General features: G+C 41.5%; 1 protein-coding gene and 1 pseudogene across 3 annotated transcripts in view; both read left to right on the forward strand.

Annotated features, from left to right (window-relative positions):
- asic1c (acid-sensing (proton-gated) ion channel 1c) overlaps positions 1–24,953 on the forward strand; it is a 138,860-nt gene that overhangs the window by 108,016 nt on the left and 5,891 nt on the right. For 2 of the 3 annotated variants that reach the window (XM_042105176.1, XM_042105168.1), the window contains 8 exons: positions 6,846–6,996; positions 8,695–8,822; positions 19,579–19,729; positions 20,124–20,180; positions 20,481–20,634; positions 21,123–21,214; positions 22,744–22,823; positions 22,922–22,993. In XM_042105176.1, coding sequence (XP_041961110.1) covers positions 6,846–6,996; positions 8,695–8,822; positions 19,579–19,729; positions 20,124–20,180; positions 20,481–20,634; positions 21,123–21,214; positions 22,744–22,823; positions 22,922–22,993 — 885 coding nt within the window. The remainder of the gene's footprint in view (positions 1–6,845; positions 6,997–8,694; positions 8,823–19,578; positions 19,730–20,123; positions 20,181–20,480; positions 20,635–21,122; positions 21,215–22,743; positions 22,824–22,921; positions 22,994–24,953) is intronic. The other variant, XM_042105185.1, reaches the window with a different exon arrangement.
- Positions 274–410, forward strand: LOC121682225 (annotated as a pseudogene).

Genomic DNA, 24,953 nt, shown 5'->3' on the forward strand with positions numbered 1-24,953 from the left:
CTTACGAATGGTCCAGACCAACCTTACGAACATGTGACTTACAGAAGATATACTTAGCGTACGAACGTGTCGGGAATCGTGCCATAACATTAAGAAAGAGGTTAAGGAATAGGTTAAGAACTACTTAGCGATAAGAACGTTTTGGGGAACCGGCCCCAGATCAGTAATTCTCTTTTCAATGACATGGATTCAATTGAATTTCTGTAGTTCTTAAGGGTTTGGTCTGTGCACTGGGTGCTAAATAGATTTTTACATGCATTCAGGTTCAAAAGGATACTTACCTGGCAGGGGAGATACCATGATCAAGAAGGTGGTTCACCTTTGGCGAGGCTCTGCCATTGCACGGGCAGCCGTGGCCTACTGGTTAGCGCTTCGAACTTGTAACCGGAGGGTTGCCGGTTCGAACCCTGACCAGTAGGCGCGGCTGAAGTGCCCTTGAGCAAGGTACCTAACCCCTCACTGCTCCCTGAGCGCCGCTGTTGTTGCAGGCAGCTCACTGTGCCGGGATTAGTGTGTGCTTCACCTCACTGTGTGTTCACTGTGTGCTGAGTGTGTTTTACTAATTCACGGATTGGGATAAATGCAGAGACCAAATTTCCCTCACGGGATCAAAAGAGTATATATACTTAAACTTACTTATATACCAGGAATGTCTGCTGAGATTATCCACTCTGTGTGTTTCTAAGTCATATTCATCGTCCTTCAGATGTAGGGAGACATTTTTTGCTGCTCTGCAGATGGTTCGATATTTGATATTCAATTCAGGTGTTTTTGTGTTGCTCAGTAAGAAGTAGGTCATTTGTAAACAGCGGAGGGTCCAAACAGCCCTCTGGCATGAACATGTGCCCCAGGCAAAGCACATTAGTCATTAACTGCAGGGGCTGGTATACAGGTCAGATACAGAGGGAACTCAGACTCCCATCGAAACGGAACAAACGCAATACATGAAAGTGGCTCCATCTTTCTGCTGTCTACTCTTTCCCAAAGACCCACCCTTAAAGGTGTAGGTTTTTGAACATTCTAAGTTCTGCAACAATTAAAGGTTCTAAAATTCTATGTTGAATTCAATGAACCCAGATATTCTTTAGAACATTCATTTCCCAACATTCCCGTCACACCGGTGTGACGGTACTCCTTTAAGGGTTGTTAAAAGTGATGGTTCTTTGAAAGTGAGACTCTGTGTGTTTACAGGATGTTTGATGGTAGACAAGAGAGAGTTTTTTCTAAATGCAGTACAATACAGTATTGCTATTGCGTCTCTTGAGAAAGCTTTTGATGGGCTCTTGTCTTTACGGTTCACATCACATGACTCCCAAACCAAGAACTTAGCTACAGTGTAGTCCCTGAGACAGAAAGTTACTGCTTCTGTGAGTATTTCAGGACCCAAAAATATCTATTTTTAGAAGCCTGTCTGTGTTTTATGTTTGCTCTTGCTCGACAGGTGGCCAGTGGTGAAGAGCAAGTTTACTTTGATAATTTTTCATGTGCCTCAGTGCGTCTGCTAAAGTGTATTGTGATCCAATGATGTGACTCCTAGACAGTTCCTTGTGCATGCACAGCATATGTTTTGGCCTTTAGAGATTGGTTAAGGTAATTATGACAGATAGTGCGTTCACAGTTCTCAATCAATGAGCCATGAGGCATTGATGGATGAGCAGACTCCCACCCCGTGACAGCCGATTCCATTACAGAACAAACATCACTGGAGATCTCCTTCAGTGATTTTGGCTGTTTGGTGTTTGCCCAGCGATCGTATCAGTGCCATTCATATTCCTGCATTGACAGAAAAACATTTCACTCCTCCACCCCACCTTCCTCATTCCCTCCCCACTACCTAGTAGCGACTGGTGGAAAGAAAATGTAGCTTGGTGAGCCTGCAGCAAACCCACCGACTGGGAAAAAAAGGAAAAAGAACATATCTGAGAGGAAGGGGTTGGGCTATCAGAAGCACTCTCAACAAAAGGCAAAGCTGGAGGTATCGTGGATCCATTGCTTTCCTCACGAGAAAAAAGGTGAAGACAAGTGAAGTGTTTGCTGATTACCAGGGCGTTGTCTGAAGTGGCTCTCACGTTTTATGCATTACCACTTGGGACCTGTGGACTAATAGTGATTGACACCGTGCCGACACTGCCAATTCAATTCATCTAGCTGCCACTCTGCAACTGGACTGTGAGCGTGGTAACATTGTTTTCTTCTTCCAAACCTACATGTTTTGTTTTGTTTTAATTGACTTGATTTTAATTGTGCTTTGATTGATATGGTGATTTTCTGATACGTTTTGCGCAATCATTCAGCAGCTTCAAGAATGCGTTGACTTTTTTACGTTGCATAATTGCTGTAGTGTTGCTCAGGTGGAGCCATTATGTGCTGTACTGAGATTTAGAGAGAATGAAAAGCAACCTCTCAGTGGCACTATAAGAGAGTCAGCAGTGTGGAGCGTTTGTTCATGGGACTATTTTTTTTTTTCTTTTTAAAAAAACTGAGCTCCTAAACCTTTTATTGTAAAATGCATTTTGTATGACGTGCAAACACCAGGAGAAATACAAGCAGGATGGTACTTGGTGTAGTGTCAAAAGAACCAAGTGAGAGGAACCTCCCCAGTTATGCTCAAGGGAAAGCCGCTCACCACACTGGAAGCACAGCTCTGAAAAACAGCTTTAAAGAGATCACTGTGGCGTTTGTGACCAGGACGAAGGTACACGGGCTGAAATATGTCTTTTCGGGGGACAAGTCCAGACCGCATCAAGTTCTCTGGCTCCTCGCCATCCTGGTGTGCATCGGGCTCCTGTGCACCTGGTCATGGAACCGCATACTCTACCTGCTCTCCTTCCCAGCTGTCACCAAGATCCACATGGTGTGGGCGTACAACATGACCTTCCCCGCGGTGACCATCTGCAACCAGAACTTCATCAGGGTGTCGGCGCTGACCCAGGCCGACCTGTACCACAGCGGCTACTGGATGGACATCATGCACCAGAACCACTCGGTCAACCGCCGGAGCGCGGCCATGCTCCGGCACAGCACTCACCATGAGCGGCTCCTGCGCCTGCTGGACTTCTCCGGCTTCAGCCCGCCATCGCCCCAGCACCACTTCAACACCACAGAGATGATCGGCCGCCTCAGCCACCAGCTGGAGGACATGCTGCTCGAGTGCAAGTTCCAGGGCGAGAACTGCACCTACAAGAACTTCACCCCTGTACGTAGAGAGAGAGAGAGCCACAGGTTAATGATGCAGTCCATGATTCTGGTGACAGGTTGTTGATGTTTGAGCTTAGCAGTCAATCAAATTGCAGCTTTCGTGCTCCTGAAGCAAGAATGTTGATTGACTGGAATTATTTATGAATTAGTCCAAGCCACTGTGTTTGTTTCTAATTCTCAGTAGTAGGTCTGTGTTGTAGCACCAAAGTTTTTGAACACACATACTTAAGGCTTCCTGCTGCTGTGTTTCAGTTAGTTACAATGATTCATGGAACTGAACATGTGGCAGGTGGCTTTTATTAAAGGCAGATATTTTATGTCTACATTTTCCATTTCAGTCAAGCTGTTCTTCAAAGTATCATGAATATTTTAGTACAAGTGAAGCAAGTTTTAATTAGATCTGCCCAATGAACTCAGACACAGCCATGTGTCAGTGAGATGCACTTGATATGTTTAAGTACGCACCCTCAAGGGCAGGAAAAGTAGTATGTTATTCAACAGTTTCCTTAGGTGAGCTTTTTTTCCTGGAGCAAGCCCTCTGCAATCAAGTAAGTTTTAAACTGGTTAGATGTTGTATCATTAAATGCTGTTCAGACTTGCTAAGGCTCAGACAAGCTTATTAGATCCCAAATATTACCATCTCAAAACAGCACTTCACAATTAAATGAAAAAAGACATGGAAATGTATCTTAATGAAGGTCTGATGTGATCAGTTAATGGCATGCCTCTCAGTAAAACCTTAATGTTCTAGCGTATTCATTATTTTGATTAGTGAGACCTTTTAAAATGGTGATTCATTAATCAGTAGTGATAACATAGTTCATACATTAGACCTTGGTGCTTTGGACTCCCTTCTTTCCAGGGGAGAAAAGGAAACACAAAAAGGCCCAACTGCTGTGGGGTAATATCTAGTTATTGCCTCAGCCAATTTAGTCCTGACTGTATACCTGAATTTTATTACGGAGACACGGAGTCAAAAACAATCAAATCCATGCCACTGTCACTGCCACTAGGGAAATATTTGTTGTGATATATAATGCAAAAGCAATAAATTCTGTTGCATCCCTTACAGGGCTGTTAAGCTCTTATTGAATCTGTGGTGAATCTATAGAAAAAGTCCAGTGAGGCCCACATTCAGTACTGTGGTTAAAACCATGGCTCTGAGGTAATACTAATGGGTTAACTAGCTCCACAGAATGCTCCAAGCCTCCCAGGGCGGTGGCCTGTAGCCAATGGGAATGCAATTGAAGTTAGGTTCCTGTGGTCCTGTCTTTCAATTACTTTGTGTCCGTCAGGCTGCTGTGGATATGCTGACAGGATCAAGATAATGGTGGTGGTGTGTGGGAGGGCACTACTGAGTTGCCGGCCAATTAGGAGACAACCTGTATGACAACCGCAAATCTGAAGAATGTGCCACAAGGGCAGCATGTCTTTGGAGACAAATGAATGAAAAAAATTGTGAGCTACACAACAAATCATGTGCATACCTTTCATGTCAGTGTAGACCTGGTGATTCAAAACAGGCTGACTGAATGATTTTTATCACGGGCGGATTTGTTTGGAGATTATCATCTAAATGATCATCCCAGTCTTGTTACTCTGTCTTTTCACAAATGTAATTAGTTGTAGATGGCACAGGGTGCACAGCAAGTCGTTTTAATATCCCTCACAGTTTTAGAGGGTAATTGGTCCTTATGTCCTGGTACTTATTCTGCAAAAAAAGGACATTTAAGGGCTTAACATGGTCAGAGTCTCAAACTGTCAGAATGCACACACATTTATGAGAGCTTCATTAGAGCAGGGGCAGAGAGGACAGCCTTGTACTGTTCATCAGAGGCAGGCCAGGCCACCAGTGCTGGGCCCTAGAGCCAACCAGTTCATGGCCAGTAGTTAGAGCCTAACAATTAATTTGACCAAACTATCGCACAGCCTAATTGTTAATATAAGATGCTCAATACTATATTGCATGCAAAGCAATATCCTTTATGTATCTTAATTTCCTTTTAACCCTTAAAGGTGTAGGTTTTTGAACATTCTAAGTTCCGCAACAATTGAAGGTTCTAAAATTCTATGTTGAATTCATTGAACCCAGATATTATTAGATTAGATTAGAATGTTAATTTCCCAACATTCCCGTCACACCGGTGTGACGGTACTCCTTTAAGGGTTAAGAGAGTTGCAGGAGTAAGGGATGGGAAAGAAAATAAAACTTTGGAAGCGTACTTTATTTGCTTTGCATAGGTAACACAATGTAACCGTCATATTATATGCAATAGCTGTGTACAAATTATTTAGCCAGGTTTTGCTAATAAAAATGGAAATCAAATGCAGTGATGCCGTGAAACAAGTGAACAAGCACAGCAAATGATTCAAATAAAAAGTGCATTACTCTTGAAATCTTTCAGTAGAAATACTACATGGACTGTAAGCATAAGGGGTAATACATATTGAACTACAAGTCTGATCTCTGTTGGGAAGATTCCCACGTTTTCTCCAAAAAATGATCAATAGAACAGAATGAAATATAGAATAAAAAGAATAATTTATGACATAGGATATTGATCATGCCTATTCATTCAGTATATACAGTATACATCAGCATTCCTCAGCTGGACTTCTAGATCTCTAAGCACATTGCTTGAAGTTGACTTTCATAGTTCTGTCTTCCCATTTGTTGCCATCTCTACCATCCCTAACTGAAATCAGCTTTGCAGTTCCCATAGAAAGAGTTGTAATATTACACTGCTTATGCCAATATATAGAAAGATTCATTAATGAACGTACAGTGAAGGAAGCCTTTTTTGGGTCGGAGTTAGCTGAGCCATTACAGATTGATCCTTCTTATGTCTGTACTGGTGATTGAGGTCATGTTGTCATGTCGAGTAGTTCTCACCTGGAATTTTATCATGAGGATTTTTTCAACACTCAATGTAACCTCAGCTGAAGGAGATGTACTTCATTAGGAAGGTGTATTTTCACAGTGACAAGCAATCATCTAGGATTTGGTACTCATAAGGAGGAATTAGTACACACTTCAGCTGACTGGGACTATATTATTCGAATGGTAAAAGTGGCAAATAGTAAATTACTTTTCTTTATTTATTACACACAAATGGAATGAGTGGATGTTTTGAAGAGAATTGTAGAATAAATCATAGTCACCTATTTTCTGAGTAAGTAGCCTAACGTCTGCTTTTGGAGATAAAGCTAGGTCACCTTTCCAAAGGACAAAAAGAAAGTTTCATATTCATACTGACCAGCAATGCATACAAAAATAGAACAAAAGGATGATCTAATGTTGAGAGAAAGATCTATTACAACATACAGCCTCCAGGCAGGGACTATATTGTTTTCCCGCTTATCGATTCCAAGCAGAGGCGTTTCAGATATGCACTGCTGGTTTACAGTCCCACATGCTGTCTTATACGCCACACCAGGCTTATAAATCGTGACAAATAACCTGTGAAGCCTGGTAGTCTGGTAAATTATGTTTTGTTTTACTTCCACAATAAAACTGCATACAGGTAATGGAATGATTTGAGCTATTATGCTAAAGAAGAAGGTAAAGAAACACTCTTGTTTCTTGTGCTTATGTATACACATGCATACACTAAGAGGGATGTATCTCTCTTTCACTCTCTCTTCAGATTTATACAAGATACGGAAAGTGCTACACATTCAACTCGGGTTTGGACGGGAACCCCCTGCTCACCACGCTGAAAGGCGGCACGGGCAACGGGCTGGAGATCATGTTGGACATCCAACAGGACGAGTACCTCCCGGTCTGGGGGGAAACAGGTCAGGGCTGCTCTCCTTCTACTGCTTCTGCTACTGCTACTCACACAGCTAGTAGAGGGCTGCAGTGTCTCACTGAGGCCCTTCCCGAGTCTTTCATGTATGCTGGCGAAGCAGTGCAGCTCACTCCTTACATTTTAGGGAAGGTCATTTGTTTGGTTTTCTTTAGTCAGGTTCAGGTTCTATAAATGTCTTGTGACAGCTTTTTTAAGCAATTAGACCAATAAATTAACAACTAACTACAACAAATCTCTTTCAAGGAACATTAATTGATTACCCTGAAAGTGCATTAGCAGATAGAATCACCTATTTTCTACTGAAGAAAACAATACCTAGCATAAGGCTTTTTGGAAATGATATTGACATGTAGCATAAGTTGCGTAATAGAGAGAGCATACACTTTTACACAAATGATTTGATGCCTCAACCTACTAGCACCATCTTGTTGCTTTGACTGAGTTAAGGTATACATAATATCAAATGACTTGAATGGGTTGAGTTAGCAGAGATTTTATAGAATGTAAATCTAATTGATATTTCTTGACATTACAAACATTTATACATTATGGTAAAGAAACAGTACCTATGGAATTATTATTTGTCCTGTGTATCTGCATCTTATTCAAATTTTTTAGCATGTTGTTGTAAGCTCTGAAAATAATCCAAATGAGACTAAAACATTAGTAGGTTATGACACAAATGGTTCAGACAACTATAACTTCAATTTTGAATTCCATAATGATTGCTATGGAAAAAAATCAACTTGTACTGTAATGGTTGTTTTATTACACTCTCATTTATTAGAGGAATATTGATTTGCATAGGACATGGTAATTCAGGAAGAGTGTTGCCTGTTTAATTTCAACTGTGTTTTAATATTTCTCTGAAGTACAAATTCTTGTTTTGATGGAAATGTCAAAACCGAAGAAACACTTACTTTCCTTTAATAGAAGCTCAAAATGAACCAGCAGCAAACAAATAAAAAAAAGGGTTTCTATTCATATTTTTATTTCTTATTAAACCCTCACCCCTGCAAAATTACAAGGGAATGCATTCTCATTCGGCAAAGGGCATCTTGTCGATATAATAGAGCGGGGGAGAAACTGAAAAGGCTCAAGTAGTTTTAATCAGATACCCTTGGGCTTTGTTCATTGGTAATTGAATGCAATTTTCAGAGCAGGCTTATGAATGCAGTTTCTGTCACCTTTGTGTAGATATGATATGAACATCTAATAGTGGTGTAAGCCTATTAGAGTTAATGGCATTGATAGGTACTCATAACCAAATGCTGCGCATAAAGACACGACAGCCTAGTGTTATTTACACCTTTGAATTATATAACTCCCAATTCACTCCAACTCTGTGTTTTTTCCCTGTAAGAAGACAAAGAATAATTGTATTTAATTGTTATTAAGATTACACATTGAGGCATCTTTAAGAAATAGAAAGCATGAACATAAACTCTCTGCCATCTTGATATGCAGACTTTTCCCAATAGTTATTTTAAAGTATCTATGATAAACATTATGCACTCCCACATTATGCACTCCCACAACCACACAACATGTTTTCATAAGACATACAATACTGTTTCCAATAGTGTGTGGAGTTACGTAAAGCCAACACATAGCCTGCAGTCAGCAACACGGTCTGCTTTTCTAGTACAAGTGACGTAAATTATCTGGCGTGCTGTATTCACAGACGAAACATCCTACGAAGCAGGCATCAAGGTTCAGATCCACAGCCAAGATGAGCCGCCCTTCATAGACCAGCTGGGATTTGGTGTGCCCCCTGGCTTTCAAACTTTTGTGTCATGTCAGCAACAACTGGTACCTAATGCTCAGCCTACAGCACATACCCCCCAGCCTCTAGCTCTGCTTGTCTATGTACTAAGCCCCTCCCCTCCCTTCTCACCTCCTCATTGTTCAAACCTGAAGACAAATGGAGCATTCGGTTGAAAGGTATTCTGGGCATTGATGCTGGATGAAAATATAATGTTAGGTAACACATTATATTGAATAACCATTGGTACCTTGATAGTTTGTAGGTATCTATCACAAAAAAAACAGTACTTTTTCATACTTTGTAGTAACAAATCCTAGTTACAACCCTAAGTCCCTAAGCCATTTCTCTGTTATATCATACGGAGCAAGGACCATGTTATATACAGTGACTCTTTCTCATTTCTGAATTTAGTAACATCCACAGGTATGATATCAAATAGTGCCTTAAGGTTACCATGTGCCATTCATACTCCATGTCCTCTGTAAAGACTATAATAGTGTTCATATATATAAAATCAAGGATTCTTGATTCTACACTTCAACCCTATCTGATAAAGTGGCCCAACTATTAGATTGATGATGTTTTCTTCAGGAAAATGTTATACAATTCTTAATTCATAAGAAAACAAATGTTACATGGAAAACCTTACCGAGGTATCACTTTATATTTATGTACAAATCCTATGCCACCAGAAATGTCCTACAATTATCCTGGTTTTGACTTCTGTCCTGTAGATCCTGACACTAACATAAAATCTCAGTACTAGTAGTACTGTTTTGCAACAATCTTAGTACTAGTAGTACTGTTTTGCAATAATCAGAATCCTCGGTTGATACTGAAACAAACTGTAGCATCTGGAAAGCAACCATTCAATGTGCAACAGCTTAAGTTCAGATTGTATTAACATGCACCGTGTATACACAATATATATGCTTGGACAGTATCATCTTAAGCAGTAACGTATTTAAATAATGAGCAAATAAGAAGAGAAGAAGACAGTGAAAGGGTTGAGTTGTGGCACGTTCACCTCACAGATCACTCTGCTGCCCATGCACTCCTGTGGCACCTTGACCGATTCTTTAATTAACTGGAATTTTGCATTGATCGAAAGTGTCTCTGCTTGGACATGCCCCCAGTGGCTGATTTTTCCATGGAATTCCAACAGTATTCCTCAAGATGGATAGCCTGGCTAGCGCCACCACTTCTCAATGAGACGTGGTCTGGGAACCAAATGTTAATTTTCTCGTATTTGAAAAAATTGCCCAGATCCGTTTATTGGGTGCCACGGATGTCTATCAAATGCGTCTGTGCATAGCTCATCATTGTCTTGCTTTCCCCCTTGTTCTGTGATTGGTCCCCTATCTCAGGCGAAAATTTGCTCCATGGTCTCCAGGCTGCCTTAGCAGCGTGAATCAAATCGCGCGCAAGGCAGCATGGGAACATCCAGGCTACAAGATGGAAGGAACACTGTGAGGAAGGTGGGGAAATAACAAGCCTCAGCCTGTGTGACACTATTGAGGCCATTGTACCGTATTTTGCGGAGTATAAGTCGCTCAGGGGTATAAGTCGCATTAGTCAAAAAATGCATCATGAACAGGAAAAAAACATATATAAGTCGCACTGGACTATAAGTCGCATTTTAGAAATGTATTTCACAAAATCCAAAACCAAAAACAGAGACTATGTAACTGGACTACCAAAAATATTAATGTTAATGAAGACGAAGGAGTGAAGGCAGCCAAGAGGAGGGCCGGAAGGTCTAATTGTAAAGCAAAAGATTCACTGAAAGAAAATGCCATGTGGTACACCATAATTTAGCCAGCATGTGGAGAATACAATGCAATCAAGCATTTCGGGCAATGTGGAGTCACAAGCTGGCAGCAGATTAAATGTTCATGAGAGAGAAAAAGATGGTTTTAAAAGGACGTGACCGAAGCAAGCCAGGCATAGACCTATAGGCCCGAAGGTAATTGTAAAGCAATTTACAAAAGATTCACAGAACAAGAATACGACAGAGAAATAGACCATTTTAAAAGGACGTGACCAAAGCGCAAACCAGGCGATCGGCCTATAGACCCGACAGTAATTGTAAAGCAATTTACAAAAGATTTACTGATCAAAAATGTTGATGTGGTACATAAATATTTAGCTAAAAATGTAGAGAATGCAATGCAATCAAGCATTTTGGGCGATGTGGAGTGACAAGGCGGCAGCAGATTAAATGCCCACGGGAGAGAAAAAGATGCGGTTTTAAAAAGACGTGCACAGACCGGTTTTAATAGGACGTGCAGACCAAAGCTGCAGCAAGCAGGTGATATTTAGAAATGTATTTAACAAAATCCAAGACCAAGAACAGACAGATGTAACTGGACACATAGAGGCCAAAAATATTGAGAATGAAGACGAAGGAGTGAATAGCGGCAAGAGGCAAGCCGAAGGCTGCTGACGAGTGCCCGCGCTAATTGTAAAGCAATTTACAAAAAAAACACTGAACTAAAATGCTGATGTGGTACATGGAAATTTAGCTAAAAATGTGGAGAATGCAATGTTAGCAAGCATTTTGGACGATATATTGGCACAAGCTGGCAGCAGAAGAAATACTCGGCTGGCCACCTCGAGTGAAAAAATATTCAGCGAGTGAAAAAAACATGCGCATTTAAAACCAGGGCATAAATTTCAGTGCGGGATTGCGGGTAGCCTATTGCGCATAAGTTATTAAGTATTGAGTATAATAATAAAAGTCCCAAAACTCCATCATAATGAGAGAAATTCCCACACATGTTACAGCGCTGTCTGATAACGTTAATCCAATAATGGAGCGGCCTGAAAGCGTGACTATTGACTGGACAGACCAACTCTGACTTCAATTGAACCCCATGCACACACACGCGCGCGCGCAGGACCACTTTGCGGGTGCCTCTCTCTCTCACCGCTGAAGTCAAATTATAGCCTAGGTGCTTCTACATCAACCGCGATGGACAGGAAAGGAAAACAAACGTTTAGCGTTCAGGAACCGTCAGTAATTTTGCGAACGCAGAAGCATGACAGCCAATAACGTGAGAGAACATGGATGTGTTCTCCATTTGAGGAACGTTATAATCGATTGCGGACGTGAACAGACAGATAGCCTACAGACACGGAGTGCATAGTAGGCCTACTTTCACTTTCTAGTGTGTGTATTCATTATGTGAAATATCATTAATAGCAAAACAGTGATCAAATATTAGCCTACATGGTAGTGAGTTTTGTTTTCAAATGTTTTCATGCATGTCTAGATAACGGGTGAGGAATGTTTAGGAGACAGACTATCGTAAATCCTCAAATCCTTATGGCGGGGGTCTTTTATTTAGGCTGCGCAAAGCACAACACCTTTATTTGGGGCATGGCTTGTACTGTTTGATATTGCTAAATATCGGGACTGATGACCACTGAAATCTGTGGGGTATTTGATGGTTCAAGTGTCGGGATTTCCATCAGCTTATTGCGAGATAAGGCATCCGCTTTCATTTATTCATGGGACATGTGTTGTGTTGAAATGGAAACCTTATTCCGTATAGCCAAAGAGGTATAGCCAAAGAGGTCTACGATAGCCTAAATTTAGTTATTTTTTTAATTCTGCATGATTTACTTTTTTATAAAATCCGTAGGCTGATGCCTGGCAGCAACAATTGTGTTTACATTACATTACATTACATTACATTTGGCTGACGCTTTTTAACCAAAGCGACTAACAACATGGTAAACAGTAAGTTTTTAGAACAATTCTCACAATTTTAGGACAGTTTAAAAAAAAACATTAGAGTACAGTAAGAATAAGTGCGTCGGTGAGTGCTGTTTTTAACAGTTACTTGTCAGTTTAAAACGGCTGGTGAGTGCTAGGATCAGTAAGACTTGTTGTAAGTGTTGCTATGAGAGTAGATGTTCTCTAAAGAGCTGGGTCTTCAGGAGTTTTTTGAAAGTGGAAAAGGATGTCCCTGCCCTTGTAGGAACTGGCAGTGTGTTCCACCAACGAGGAACAACAGATGAGAAAAGTTTGGTTTGGCTTGAGCGTACCGGTGGTAGAGCTAGACGTCGTTCGTCAGAGGAGCGCAGCGGTCTGGAGGTAGTGTAAGTCTGTATGAGGGCATTCAAGTAGGTGGGAGCAGAACCGGAGACTACTTTGTAGGCAAGCGTTAGAGACTTGAATTTGATGCGGGCCGCCATAGGTAGCCAGTGTAGCTGGATGAGCAGCGGGGTAACATGTGCCCTTTTGGGTTGGTTGTAGACCAGGCGCGCCGCCGCGTTCTGGATCATCTGAAGTGGTTTCACTGCGCAGGCTGGGAGACCTGTCAGGAGGGCATTGCAGTAGTCGAGTCGTGAGATGACTATTGCCTGAACCAGAAGTTGGGTAGCATCTTGAGTCAAGTAAGTCCTGATTTTCCGTATGTTGTAGAGTGCAAAACGGCATGACCGGGCGACTGAGGCAACATGATCTGAGAAGTTTAGTTGGTTGTCAAGAACAACTCCTAGATTTCTTGCAGTCCTGGTCGGTGAAACAGACAGGGAGTCAAATTTGATGTTGATGTCGTGGTGTATGGTAGGTTTAGCTGGGATGACCAGCAGTTCAGTCTTTGAGAGGTTCAGCTGGAGGTGGTGTGCCTTCATCCATGTAGCTATGTCTGAAAGGCAATCCGAGATCCGTGCTGAAACCAGGGGGTCGTCAGGTGGAAAGGACAGATAGAGCTGTGTGTCGTCTGCATAGCAGTGGTATGAGAAGCCGTGCGAACGGATAATCTGTCCCAAGGAGGTGGTGTAGATAGCAAAGAGGAGGGGGCCCAGCACTGAGCCCTGGGGGACCCCTGTGGTGAGATGGTGAGGTGCGGATAGCTGACCAAGCCATGATACGTTAAACGAGCGTCCTGTGAGGTAGGATTCAAACCAGGAGAGAGCAGAACCGGAGATTCCCATGTCAGCGAGTATAGAGAGAAGGATACGGTGATTAACCGTGTCAAAGGCAGCCGATAAGTCAAGCAGAATGAGTACTGATGACCGAGCGGTCGCCCTGGCTTCTTTTAAGGCTTCTGTTACAGACAGCAGAGCCGTTTCGGTAGAGTGGCCGCTTTTGAACCCAGACTGATTTGGATCCAGAAGGTTGTTCTGTGAAAGGAAGTCAGAGACCTGTTTGGAGACTGCTCGTTCAATGCCTTTGGATAGGAAAGGCAGTAGTGAGACAGGGCGGTAGTTCTCGACTTGAGCAGGGTTGAGAGAAGCTTTCTTAAGTAACGGTGTTACCCGGGCCATTTTGAACGCTGTTGGAAATGTGCCGGAGGTTAGCGAGGCATTGATCACATGTGTGATAGCTGGAGCGATGGTCGGGCTGATGGACTGAAGTAGGCTCGTAGGTATAGGGTCCAGCGAGCATGTGGTAGGACGGCTGCATGTCAGGAGTCTGGACACTTCACTCTCGGAGAGAGGCATGAATGCTGAAAAAGATGTTCCAGCAGTCCCTAGAGGTTGTAGGAGTGCGGTATCTGAGTCAGATGCGTTGAGTGGGCATGTAGAGAATTGACTGCTGATTGCCGCCACTTTGTTTGTAAAAAATGAGGCGAGGGTATCTGCAGTAAGGCTGGATGGAGGAGGAGGCAGCTGAGGGTTGAGTAGCGATTTGAAGGTTGAGAAAAGTTTTCGAGTGTCTGTAGCGCTGTTGATTTTGTCATTGTAGAAAGCAGTCTTAGCAGCAGTGATGCTGGCTGAGAAGGAGGTCAGGAGTGTCTGGTAGTTTTTGAGGTCGTCAGCTAGTTTGGATTTGTGCCATTTCCTCTCCGCGGCTCTGAGTTTGGTGCGCTGCGATCGGAGGGTATCATTTAGCCATGGATGAGAATGTTTAGATCGAGCTGGCCTTGTGGTAAGAGGGCACAGTTCGTCTAGACACGAGGTCAGTGTGGAGCAGAGCGAGTCAGTGGCTTCATTAACCTCCAGAGAGGAGAAGGTGTTGAGTGGAGGTAGACCGGAGGCAACCACAGAGGAGAAGTGCGTTGGAGACAGGTTCCGGATGTTGCGGCGGAACGTGACCATCGGCTGAGGAGCCGGAGGCTGTTCTGACAGGCTGACGTTGAACTGGATGAAGAAGTGGTCAGAAAGATGGAGAGGCGTCACCATGAGGGTGTCTGTGCTGCAGTTCCGAGTGAAGATCAAGTCAAGCTCTTTGCCAGCTTTGTGAGTCGGTGGGCTTTGAACCAGTTCGAGGTCAAAGGAGTGGACCAGGGCCAAAAAGTCCGCTGAGCCTGTTTAAATAGGTTACTGCTTCAGCCTCTGGCAAGCTCAGAAGGAGGCGGCATGCAACTGGTAGCTTGAGAGCAACGTGTTGGAGACTCGTGGTGTAAGACAATGACTTTTCATTGGCAACACTATTAAACTCCCATGTCCTTGATTGCCTAGCCTTTCTGCCCCCAATCCTCTATCCCAATCCTCCCCCACCTTTTTTTATGCAGCCCTTGCCACTTAATCTACTAAACCCCTCTTCTACTGCACTTTTTACCCCCTCCCCCCCCATTAATGCACAAATAGGCTGACACCAGACATAATTTCACTGCATTTCTTACTTCCAGTAACTATATGCATGTGACAATAAACTTCCTTGTATCCTTGTAAACCAACCAACAATAGAAATATTAAGAAGAGCTCTTTTATGAGTTAAATTGAAACAAAATTATTACTGGCCTTTTTGTCCGAATCTGAGGCCCGGCTATAAATAGAATCCCGGCCATAATTTCAGGATTTAGCTATGCACGTGTGCTTCAGGCAAAGCGCTGCCACTAATCTCTGACTGAAAGTGCACAGGACTTGCATTTGAGAGCTCTCTCTCGTGACTAGATAGTAATGTTTCATGTAGGGTTCATGTCAGTTATTATGAATTAACATTTAAAAACATGTTCAATTATATATTTTTTTCATATATAAGTCGCACCTGACTATAAGTCGCAGGGCCAGCCAAACTATGAAAAAAAATGTGACTTACAGTCCGGAAAATACGGTAGTTGCTTTAATGCCATACACTCTACGTGTAATTAACTTTTCACCATTTACTTCCCTCTGTCATTTTTCTATCAATGTCAGGAGGTTGGGTCTGTCATTACCACTAAAGGTATTTCAGACTGATTTCCTTGAAACCCTAACTAATTAAGGAAATGGACCGAGTGGGATCCATTGGTATACTTGAATCATTTTCCATCCATCACAAAATGACCAGTAAATGTATTGCCTCTTCAATAAACCCATAGTGAATTAGTTAAATCAATTACATTCCATGCTCCCCAAGGTCAAATACCTCCACTACCATAGTGAAGGATCAATATCTCCATTACACGGCAATGCTGAATAAGAAAGTGCTCCTGTGGAGGGAAACCTTTTTTGTTGCTGATTAAGCTCCTCAGCTCTTTAATTTCTCCTGGGCCACTGGTATCGTGGAATAACATGGATGAGAAATGAATATACCAATAATGACTGTCCTTTTTTGACAGTCTAGTTTAGTCTTTCATTACCAGCCAAAACAGGAACAAAAACAAAATCTGCATCTCCATGCGACAGTGTTTACACAGAATTAATGGATCTACTGTGTGCTTTGTCTAACCGCTCTGGTATTGCAGATAAAGTAAATTACACAGTTTACAATGTGCAACATACATGAAAAGAACCCCTTAAACGTGTCAGTGATGAGAAATAAAAATAAGTCAATTATTTCCAGCACTGGAAAAGCTATCTTCATTTTTAAACGGTTATGGGAATCACAACTCCGTAACGATCAGCCTCTTTATTGAATATCAAGGAGTATGCTCGGGTCCTAATTTAATTAGACAGTCAGAAAGCCATGAAAAGTCATTTGCTGTCTCTGATAAAAGAACGTTGTTTTAAAATTAATGTGGTCGAAGCTTATTTGGACTGTGAAATATTTCAGTCATCCTACAGTCTGAACAATGGGCCATTATTTGAACAACTCAGATGCAAACAAGAACTTTAGCGTTCATAGCATTCATACTTATGTAACAATCAGAATATGCATGCTACTGCATTAACCTGTGCTGCATATAAAACAGCTCTGGTGATGTGTGACACATTAGACTTGTGAACCTGCAGACCTTGTGCAGGAAGAGGAATTGCTGCAGCGATTTGAAGAGACACGCGGTAGACTAGTCCTTCAGTCGACATGAAAAAACAAAGCACAGAAGCTGACAGGCGTGTTCATTCCCCACCATCTAAGCATGAGCATTTTTTCCTCCCCTTCCCAGAGGAGACTTCCTTTGAGGCCGGAGTCAAAGTCCAGATTCACTCGCAGGATGAGCCCCCGTTTCCCAACGAGCTGGGCTTCGGGGTGTCCCCAGGCTTCCAAACGTTTGTGACTTGCCAAGAGCAAAGGGTACAAGTAATGCACATGCCTTTGTGCGTGGTCCGCTTGGTCAGCTGCATGCATGCTCACCATTGGCTGCTTCTCAGTCTGAATGGATTGCACTGTCCGTGGATCTCCGTGGTACCAGTAGCCTCCTCAGTTGTCCTAGCACAGTGCTTTCAGTTAGTCCCGCTGTTGCCAGCCATAATCTTCATCTTCCTCATCATCCTCGTCACCATAATTATCGTCATCGACACCGCTGCTGTCATCCCTGTCTAAATGTGATGTTCAAGTGAATGTAGCCTAGTAACCATTAATCCATTTAACCTGCACACATGATTGGTTACATTATGCTTGTGCTCAGTATCTTCTGTACTGTTTAGAGATGTTTGAGTATCCCACTAATGTTTTTGTATTTTGAGAGGCTCCACTGATTCAACCACTCAGCACAGAGCAGTTCTTCCTGTTGTTTTATAGGGTGGAATGGTTGCCCTTTGAACATAATATATCTTAGGTCAGAGATAATGCTTTGTGCTCACGGGAAGAGGTAAATGGAATACTGAGTGATTGCATCTAGACGTTAAAACACTTAAAAGGAAAGCCAGGTACATTGGCCTTTGAGAAGGTTCTCTGAGATTCACCCCAAATTTTGTCATCAAAATGTACTTGTTATCACCCCCATGTGTTCTATTTGGATTGCCTTTGGTGACACTGTACACTGTACAACTATTTCAGCAAGGCAAAGACAAAAGTGGACAGTATGTGACTGTTGCCAAAATCTTTGTGGATGAGGCTTGAGATTGTACTCTGAATGATGGATCAATCAAATGACTGAAGGTGCAATAGTGGTATTGGTCTGTAAATGTCAGAAAAGGGCAAGTTCTGGTAAGCAGTTTTATCTGCCATACTCATCACTGACACTGCCCAGAGTAGGATGAGTAAAGTACATACTGTATATGTCTTGAAAAGGCCATCTTTACATTTACAACATCCCACCTCATATTTCACTTTATTTAGCTTAGATAACCAATATCTACTTGTTTACTATCTGATTGCCTGATAGACATAAGTCCAAATTTCTGGAGTTGGTTATGATGGGGGGGAAAAACAAGAAGCAAAATCCACCCGAGTAGCCTAGAACTTAACTGATTGATCATCAATATGCCATGTAGTTAAGGTTTCCTTCCTTTCAAACACACATTCTTGACCTGGTTAAGATCTTCTTAATGCCTCCATTTCCCATAAGTCTCTGCATTTTCTTCAGGTTTGATCCCACATACGTGATGTGCTGCATGTTCTCTGCCTGTCGCTCCTCGTCCTCTCAGTAACTTTACTTTTCAAAAATAATTCATTGACCAACTCGATCCACTGTTACTCTGCCAGTTCAAATTCTGTGCATATTTATGCATTTTCTTGAAGTTGTGTACATTTCTTCTGTACATTTCTGTACATTTCTCAACTTTTCTTTCTTTTTTTATTCTTTCTTTCTTTCTTTCTTGCTTTCTTTCTTTCTTTCTTTCTTTCTTTCTTGCTTGGCTGGATGTTTGTTCACTGTAAACCTGAACAGTCAAAACTAACTCAAAATGTTTGAGGAAACTAATGACGTTAATTTATGCATTTAATTTATCAATCAATATAAAATAAAACAAATATTTGATTTAAGCAACGGTAATTTAAATATTTATATTTAAAATAACTTAAGGAAGATAATATTGATTGTTTACAATAATAAATGCAAACATATCTTGCATTTCTCATTGAGTCAAGTACTTTTACCAGCATTCACCAACAGTTAACTGCATCTACTCACCAGCACATGTCAAAGTTCACTATAAGGACACATACAGTAATGTCCACTATTGCATCAGTATTTAAGTGCTGCCAATACTGTCAAATGCACATCCTGACAAATATTTGGTTATTGCAAGGCTTTATCAAAGTATCATGGGAGTCAATTCCTCAGAATGACTTCCACTCTAAACAACTGAGTTATGTTAATGTACATAATCTGTTTAGATTGATTGTGAGTGGTACTTGTGTGACTTGTGTATACTGTGAATAAAGCATAAATGTAAAAGCACAACCTAAAGACACATCTCCCGAATTATATTGGCATTTAGTGCAACTAGGATTAGTAAAAATATATAATACATATTGAAAACATTTACACTGTATAGTTAAGTTTTGTGATTTTAATGTTGGTGTGTAGGATCTAGGTAGCACTCAAATCAGTTGATTTGCTCTTTAAATGATGTATTTCTGAGTTAGGAAAAAATATATGATATTTCAATGATTAAGTTGTGTTAGATCATTATTTTGAGTTAGTTTGATTGTTTGGGTTTACAGTGTTGAATGATTTTTATTGTTGTTATTATTAGTTTGTCTGAGACACTCAGTCTTGTGCCAGTAATGAGTAAAAACCATGTGGTGTGTCTCAGCTCCAGTACCTCCCCCCGCCCTGGGGAGACTGCAAGTCAACCCCCATCGACTCCGACTACTTCTCCACGTACAGCATCACTGCTTGTCGCATCGACTGCGAGACACGCTACCTGCTGGAGAACTGCAACTGCAGGATGGTCCACATGCCAGGTAGCTGAAGTGGCACACACACACACACACACCCACACACACAAACACACACACACCACTGGCCGTGTGCCCTTTGTAATTAGCTCTCCAGAGGGGCCGAGTTATGATTCCAGTTTTGCTCTTGGATTGTAAGGTGCTTTGGGAACACTCAAAATATTCTGTGCTTAAAAGTACAACTTAGGAACTGTAAACAGATGGGGAAATGCTGTTTTACAAAATTAAAAGCTATTTGTACAACAGACTCCAGATGTAGCTATTGCTGTGATTTTAGAATTGTTATAATCCACGCAACAGTAAAATCACTGTAAAAACTACCTCAGTCGCTGTTAATTTAAACCTCAATTGACTCATTATTAGTCTTTCTGATTGAGTGTGCTTTACTTCTGTGGACCAGGAACTTCTACTGTTTGCACCCCAGAGCAGTACAAAGATTGCGCTGATCCCGCCTTAGGTAAGATCAAACACCGAAAGTGAGAAACAAGCTTTCATTACCCATGTGTTTTATTTAGACTGTGTGTTTTCCACCCTCTCCAGCACTCATACAGACATTTGAATAATGTAGAAACATCATGAATATATTCATATGGAGAAGTTAAGCTATGAAGCACAAAATCAGCTCTCATAGTTTGTGTTAGGATTCTCTGTATTATTATGTGGCTTAGTGTGCCCTTCTTCAGATAGTGTGATCTCAGCTGTTAATCTGACACAATCCTCTGTCTTTTTCATGGCGGCAATTTTGACTATACTCCAGATTTCCTGGTAGAGAAAGACAATGACTATTGTGTGTGTGAGACTCCCTGTAACATGACCCGGTATGGCAAAGAGTTGTCCATGGTGAAAATCCCCAGCAAAGCCTCAGCAAAGTATTTGGCAAAGAAATTCAATAAAACTGAACAGTACATCGGGTGAGTAGCACAAGAGTTGGAGCATTGTTTATTTTGTCTTGCAGAAGAAAAACCATTACAGTATACTGCATGTTCATGTGATAAACTCAAGGTCACAAATGTAGTATTTCTGTGAATGTTTTGTGATCTCATAATCTTTTTATGGTATGTGTGTGGGTCAATACACTTAAGCTTATGTTTATTTTTTTCTTAGCATATTTTTGCTCCTGCATTATTGTCATACATAATACACAAGATTCATGCCATCCATGTCCTTTTGATTGTTATTGAGTATTGATATCAATATAGGTGGTTTGAATAATATTGTCATTGTCTGTGCAACAGGGACAGGGCAAATTATGTTTATTTTTTTCTTAGCATATTTTTGCTCCTGCATTATTGTCATACATAATACACAAGATTCATGCCATCCATGTCCTTTTGATTGTTATTGAGTATTGATATCAATATAGGTGGTTTGAATAATATTGTCATTGTCTGTGCAACAGGGACAACATTCTGGTCATGGACATCTTCTTTGAGGCTCTGAATTATGAGAAGATTGAACAAAAGAAAGCGTATGAGCTTGCCGGATTACTAGGTGAGCACTTGTAATTGTCCATCATCAGAACTCACACTGTTGCTAGGGCAACCAGCAATGATGCGTACATTTTGATTTGGACGGAGACACATAAAGCGATCTTATGAAAATTGCCATCCGTGATGCTCCTCTCCCTGCTGGCAGCATTCAACATCATTCATCATTCCCGTCCTGTGTAGGAGAAGAGATGCTCTGATATGGTCTGATAGGCAGTCTGTTTCTAATTTATGGCTTTGATGGGGTTTCCAACAAACTTTTGAATGTGAATTTTGACTGTTGGAATAGGAAATCATCCCTTTATTATTAGAGTACATTTTCATAATTGTGCTTAAATATACAAATGAGTTGGGGTGCAAACCTATGGTCAATACCTTATGCAAACGCACAAGCAGGAATAAGGATTTAAAGCACACATATTGATTAGGTTATAATGAACTCATCAATATCATTGTCAGAAAAGGCAATACAATAGCTCTCTCCTTAAGAGCTTTTTATTTTTTCATCTGGGCAGATAGCTGCTTCCTCATTACAGAAATAGATGACGGTTAAAGAGGGGCACTATTGATGTGAAAGGCCTGTCTGCGGGTGCTGCTCCGATGGGGGCTCTGACGCGTGGCAGAGGCCTAGGGTTCACTAATGAGCCTCATCTTCAGTTCCTCATGCTGAGTCACCCTGTGTTAAGCTGAGCGCCCCTGTGGAGCGTGATGGAGACACAGGCACTCGGACGCCCTGGATTAGGTAGAGTCCAGTCAGGGATGCAGTAAAGACCCACGGCCGCGCAGACAAACACACACAGACAGACACGGACACACAGCAGATAGAGTAAACAGGTACACAGGCATGCAGAACCGGTAGGTCAGGTTGACATACAGGACTCAAAGCAGCGCAGCTAGGCTGACAGCAACACCACAGAGCACACAGATAGACAGGTAGAACAGACAGCGTAGCGCAAAAGGCAGAGGTTGAAAGGGTTGTGTCCTCACCTTACCTTATGCCTCTTGCTGTGCACCAAGCCAGCTGACTCCACTCCTCATACTGCAGGTGGGCTGTGCCCTACACACCCCTACAGGCAGATAGACAGCCACAACACAGTGGAAAGATCAAAGCAAATAGGGAGTGCTTTACCGACTGATAAACAACAGCAGATTTGGGTCAGAAGAAGCCAGTCATTTGCAGAGATACTGAAAAAGAAAGACAGACGGTAGCAGTGCACTACAAACCTTTCATACCAGTGAGGTCCAGATGCACCATGCAGGCAGGCAATCAGACAGAAAGAATTGCAGATGGTCAAACTGTCAGACTGCGCATTAGATAGACAGACAGACACCATTGCCAAACTGGCAGGCAGAGCACCGCTCAACAGACAGAGCATGACGCTACGATCCCGCGAGACATCATTACCATTGACATGTGTCACCAGTGCAGATTGTCTAAGAAATATTGACCGTTTGCCTCCAGTTTGGTGCACTTTTTGTGCTTTTTACTTCACCTGATCTTGACCCGTTCTTTGTTTTGTTTCTGTTGTTCAGGAGATATTGGTGGACAGATGGGCCTGTTCATTGGCGCGAGCGTTTTAACAATATTGGAAATATTTGACTACTTATATGAGGTAAGAAAAGATATTGTCCATGTCCACTCCATCAGGACTTACTTTTCAGCAAATTGTTGTTTCCTGATCATGGATCAAATATCTCCCTCCTTGTGTAGGTGTTTAAGGATAAGGTACTGGGTTATTTCATACGAAAGAAAAGACCACAGCGCTGTCCAAGCGACAATTTGGTAACTAATATTCCTGGCTGCCCATGCATGCATTATTGATGCAGTGAGTAGTGTGTGATTTTGTTCATTTCTGATGAGTGTGATGAATTGCATGCCAAGGCAGTGACTGAGATCAGCATGCTCTACTCTTTGTTACTGCCCCCTAGCTGTGGGTCTGTGTTACTGCATGGTCTGTGTGCACGCATGGTTGCCTCAGTCTCTAATGACTCATGTTTTCATATTATAACGTTTTTATTATCTAGCCTATATAAAGAGCAGCAAATCCGAGAGATGCAAACTATAATTTTACTTATTTAATTTCTGGGTGAATTGGTGAATTATGGTGATGTTATTCTTTTCAGTCCTTTTTGTGTTTTAGAATATGAATGTGAAGTTTTTTCATTCTTGGTTTTGTTCTGGTTTGCCTGGAATGTCAAGCTCATTTTGATTTTGAGAGGAATGTGTTGTAAAACTGGAAGTTATCTAATACATGACTTAATATTTGTCCACAGAAAACACATACTGTATATTTCACAAACAAAATTATGGCTATTGTCAGAATTGGGCAATGTCCTGTTGGTATTATTAAGAACTGGCTAGCTGGCAGGCTAGCTAACTAGCTGCTACATGTCAGGTTCTAGCTCTGATAGTGACTGTAGGCTGCACAAACTACCATACTAACTCTATACACAGTGACATCACCGCCCAATGCCCGCCACAGCTATTCTACAGTGGATGGCTTTTATGTCAATTATTTTACAGATAGGGGAACAATAGAAAGAAATGAGGTAAATAAAAAGTAGCACAGTATCTAGAGACCACAAATCTGTCCATATTGATTTAAAGAAAGAAAGAAACATTTTTTTTTTTTTAGAAAATGCAAATGACATGGCAGCCAATATTTTACAGATTTGTTCTTTGCATGAGCCCTGTGCCACTAAAGCCATGTGATGACCATAATACTACACATGAAATCTAAGCCGCTGCCTGGTGCCTGTTCTGGTGGTTCTGAGCACATTTGAACATCAGAATGCAGTCTTTTGTTGATCCTCCTCCTCAGCCTCCTCCGTTTCCCTCTGTCAGCCAAGCGTCACACAAAGCATTTCACACACTTTACGCTGTTACACCATGACAGTATGACAAGATGTTATATTTTTGCTGTATTCTTAATAGTGCATAAAAAAAGTCTTGACCCCCTGTGAATGTAGATTTCAGAGAGGGCGTGCAGTGCGCTACTGTGCAGCACAACACAGTGTGCTGTATGCTCTGTATGATTGGTTTAGCATATGGTCAATTATTGACCATGTATGTGTGATGTAATTGGTGTATGTGTATGATTGGTTTAGCATATGGTCAATTATTGACCATGGATGTGTGATGCAAATGGTGTATGTGTATGATTGATGTTGCGTGTGTGATTGGTGTAATACTGTATACTGTTTATGGTCAATGTAGTATATACCCTGTGTGATTGGTGTGGTATATGATACATGATGGATGTAGTATAGTGTGTGTGATTAGTGTAGTAGTCTATATTGTGTATAATTGACATATGCCGTAGTTTGTGTGAATGCTGTAGTATTACTGTAATGTGTTTGCTGTACAGTATAGTATGGTCTGTGTGACCGGTGTAGTGTATGGCGTATGATACATGTACTATATTATGTTTGTGTGTTTTGGCACAGTAACATATACAGTGTGTGTAGTGTGTAGTATATAGTGTGTAATTGGTGTAGTATGTCTAATAGAGTGTGAGAAGGACTGTGGCCTGTTGGATTTACTCAGATTATACAATTGGGTCATATCTGATGATACACGTCTTCATATGTGATGGGGGTGGTGCAGTCCTTTCCACAAAGCCATGTTTTGGCTAATAATTAACTTTTAGTCATCAGAAATGTAGAGAAGGTACATTAGAGTATCAGTGATACAACTCAAATTAATGTTAAATATATTAAAAGATATTGAATTTAACATCAAA

This window comes from Alosa sapidissima, chromosome 1 (genome assembly GCF_018492685.1).
Source record: "Alosa sapidissima isolate fAloSap1 chromosome 1, fAloSap1.pri, whole genome shotgun sequence".
Taxonomy (NCBI): Eukaryota; Metazoa; Chordata; class Actinopteri; order Clupeiformes; family Clupeidae; genus Alosa; species Alosa sapidissima.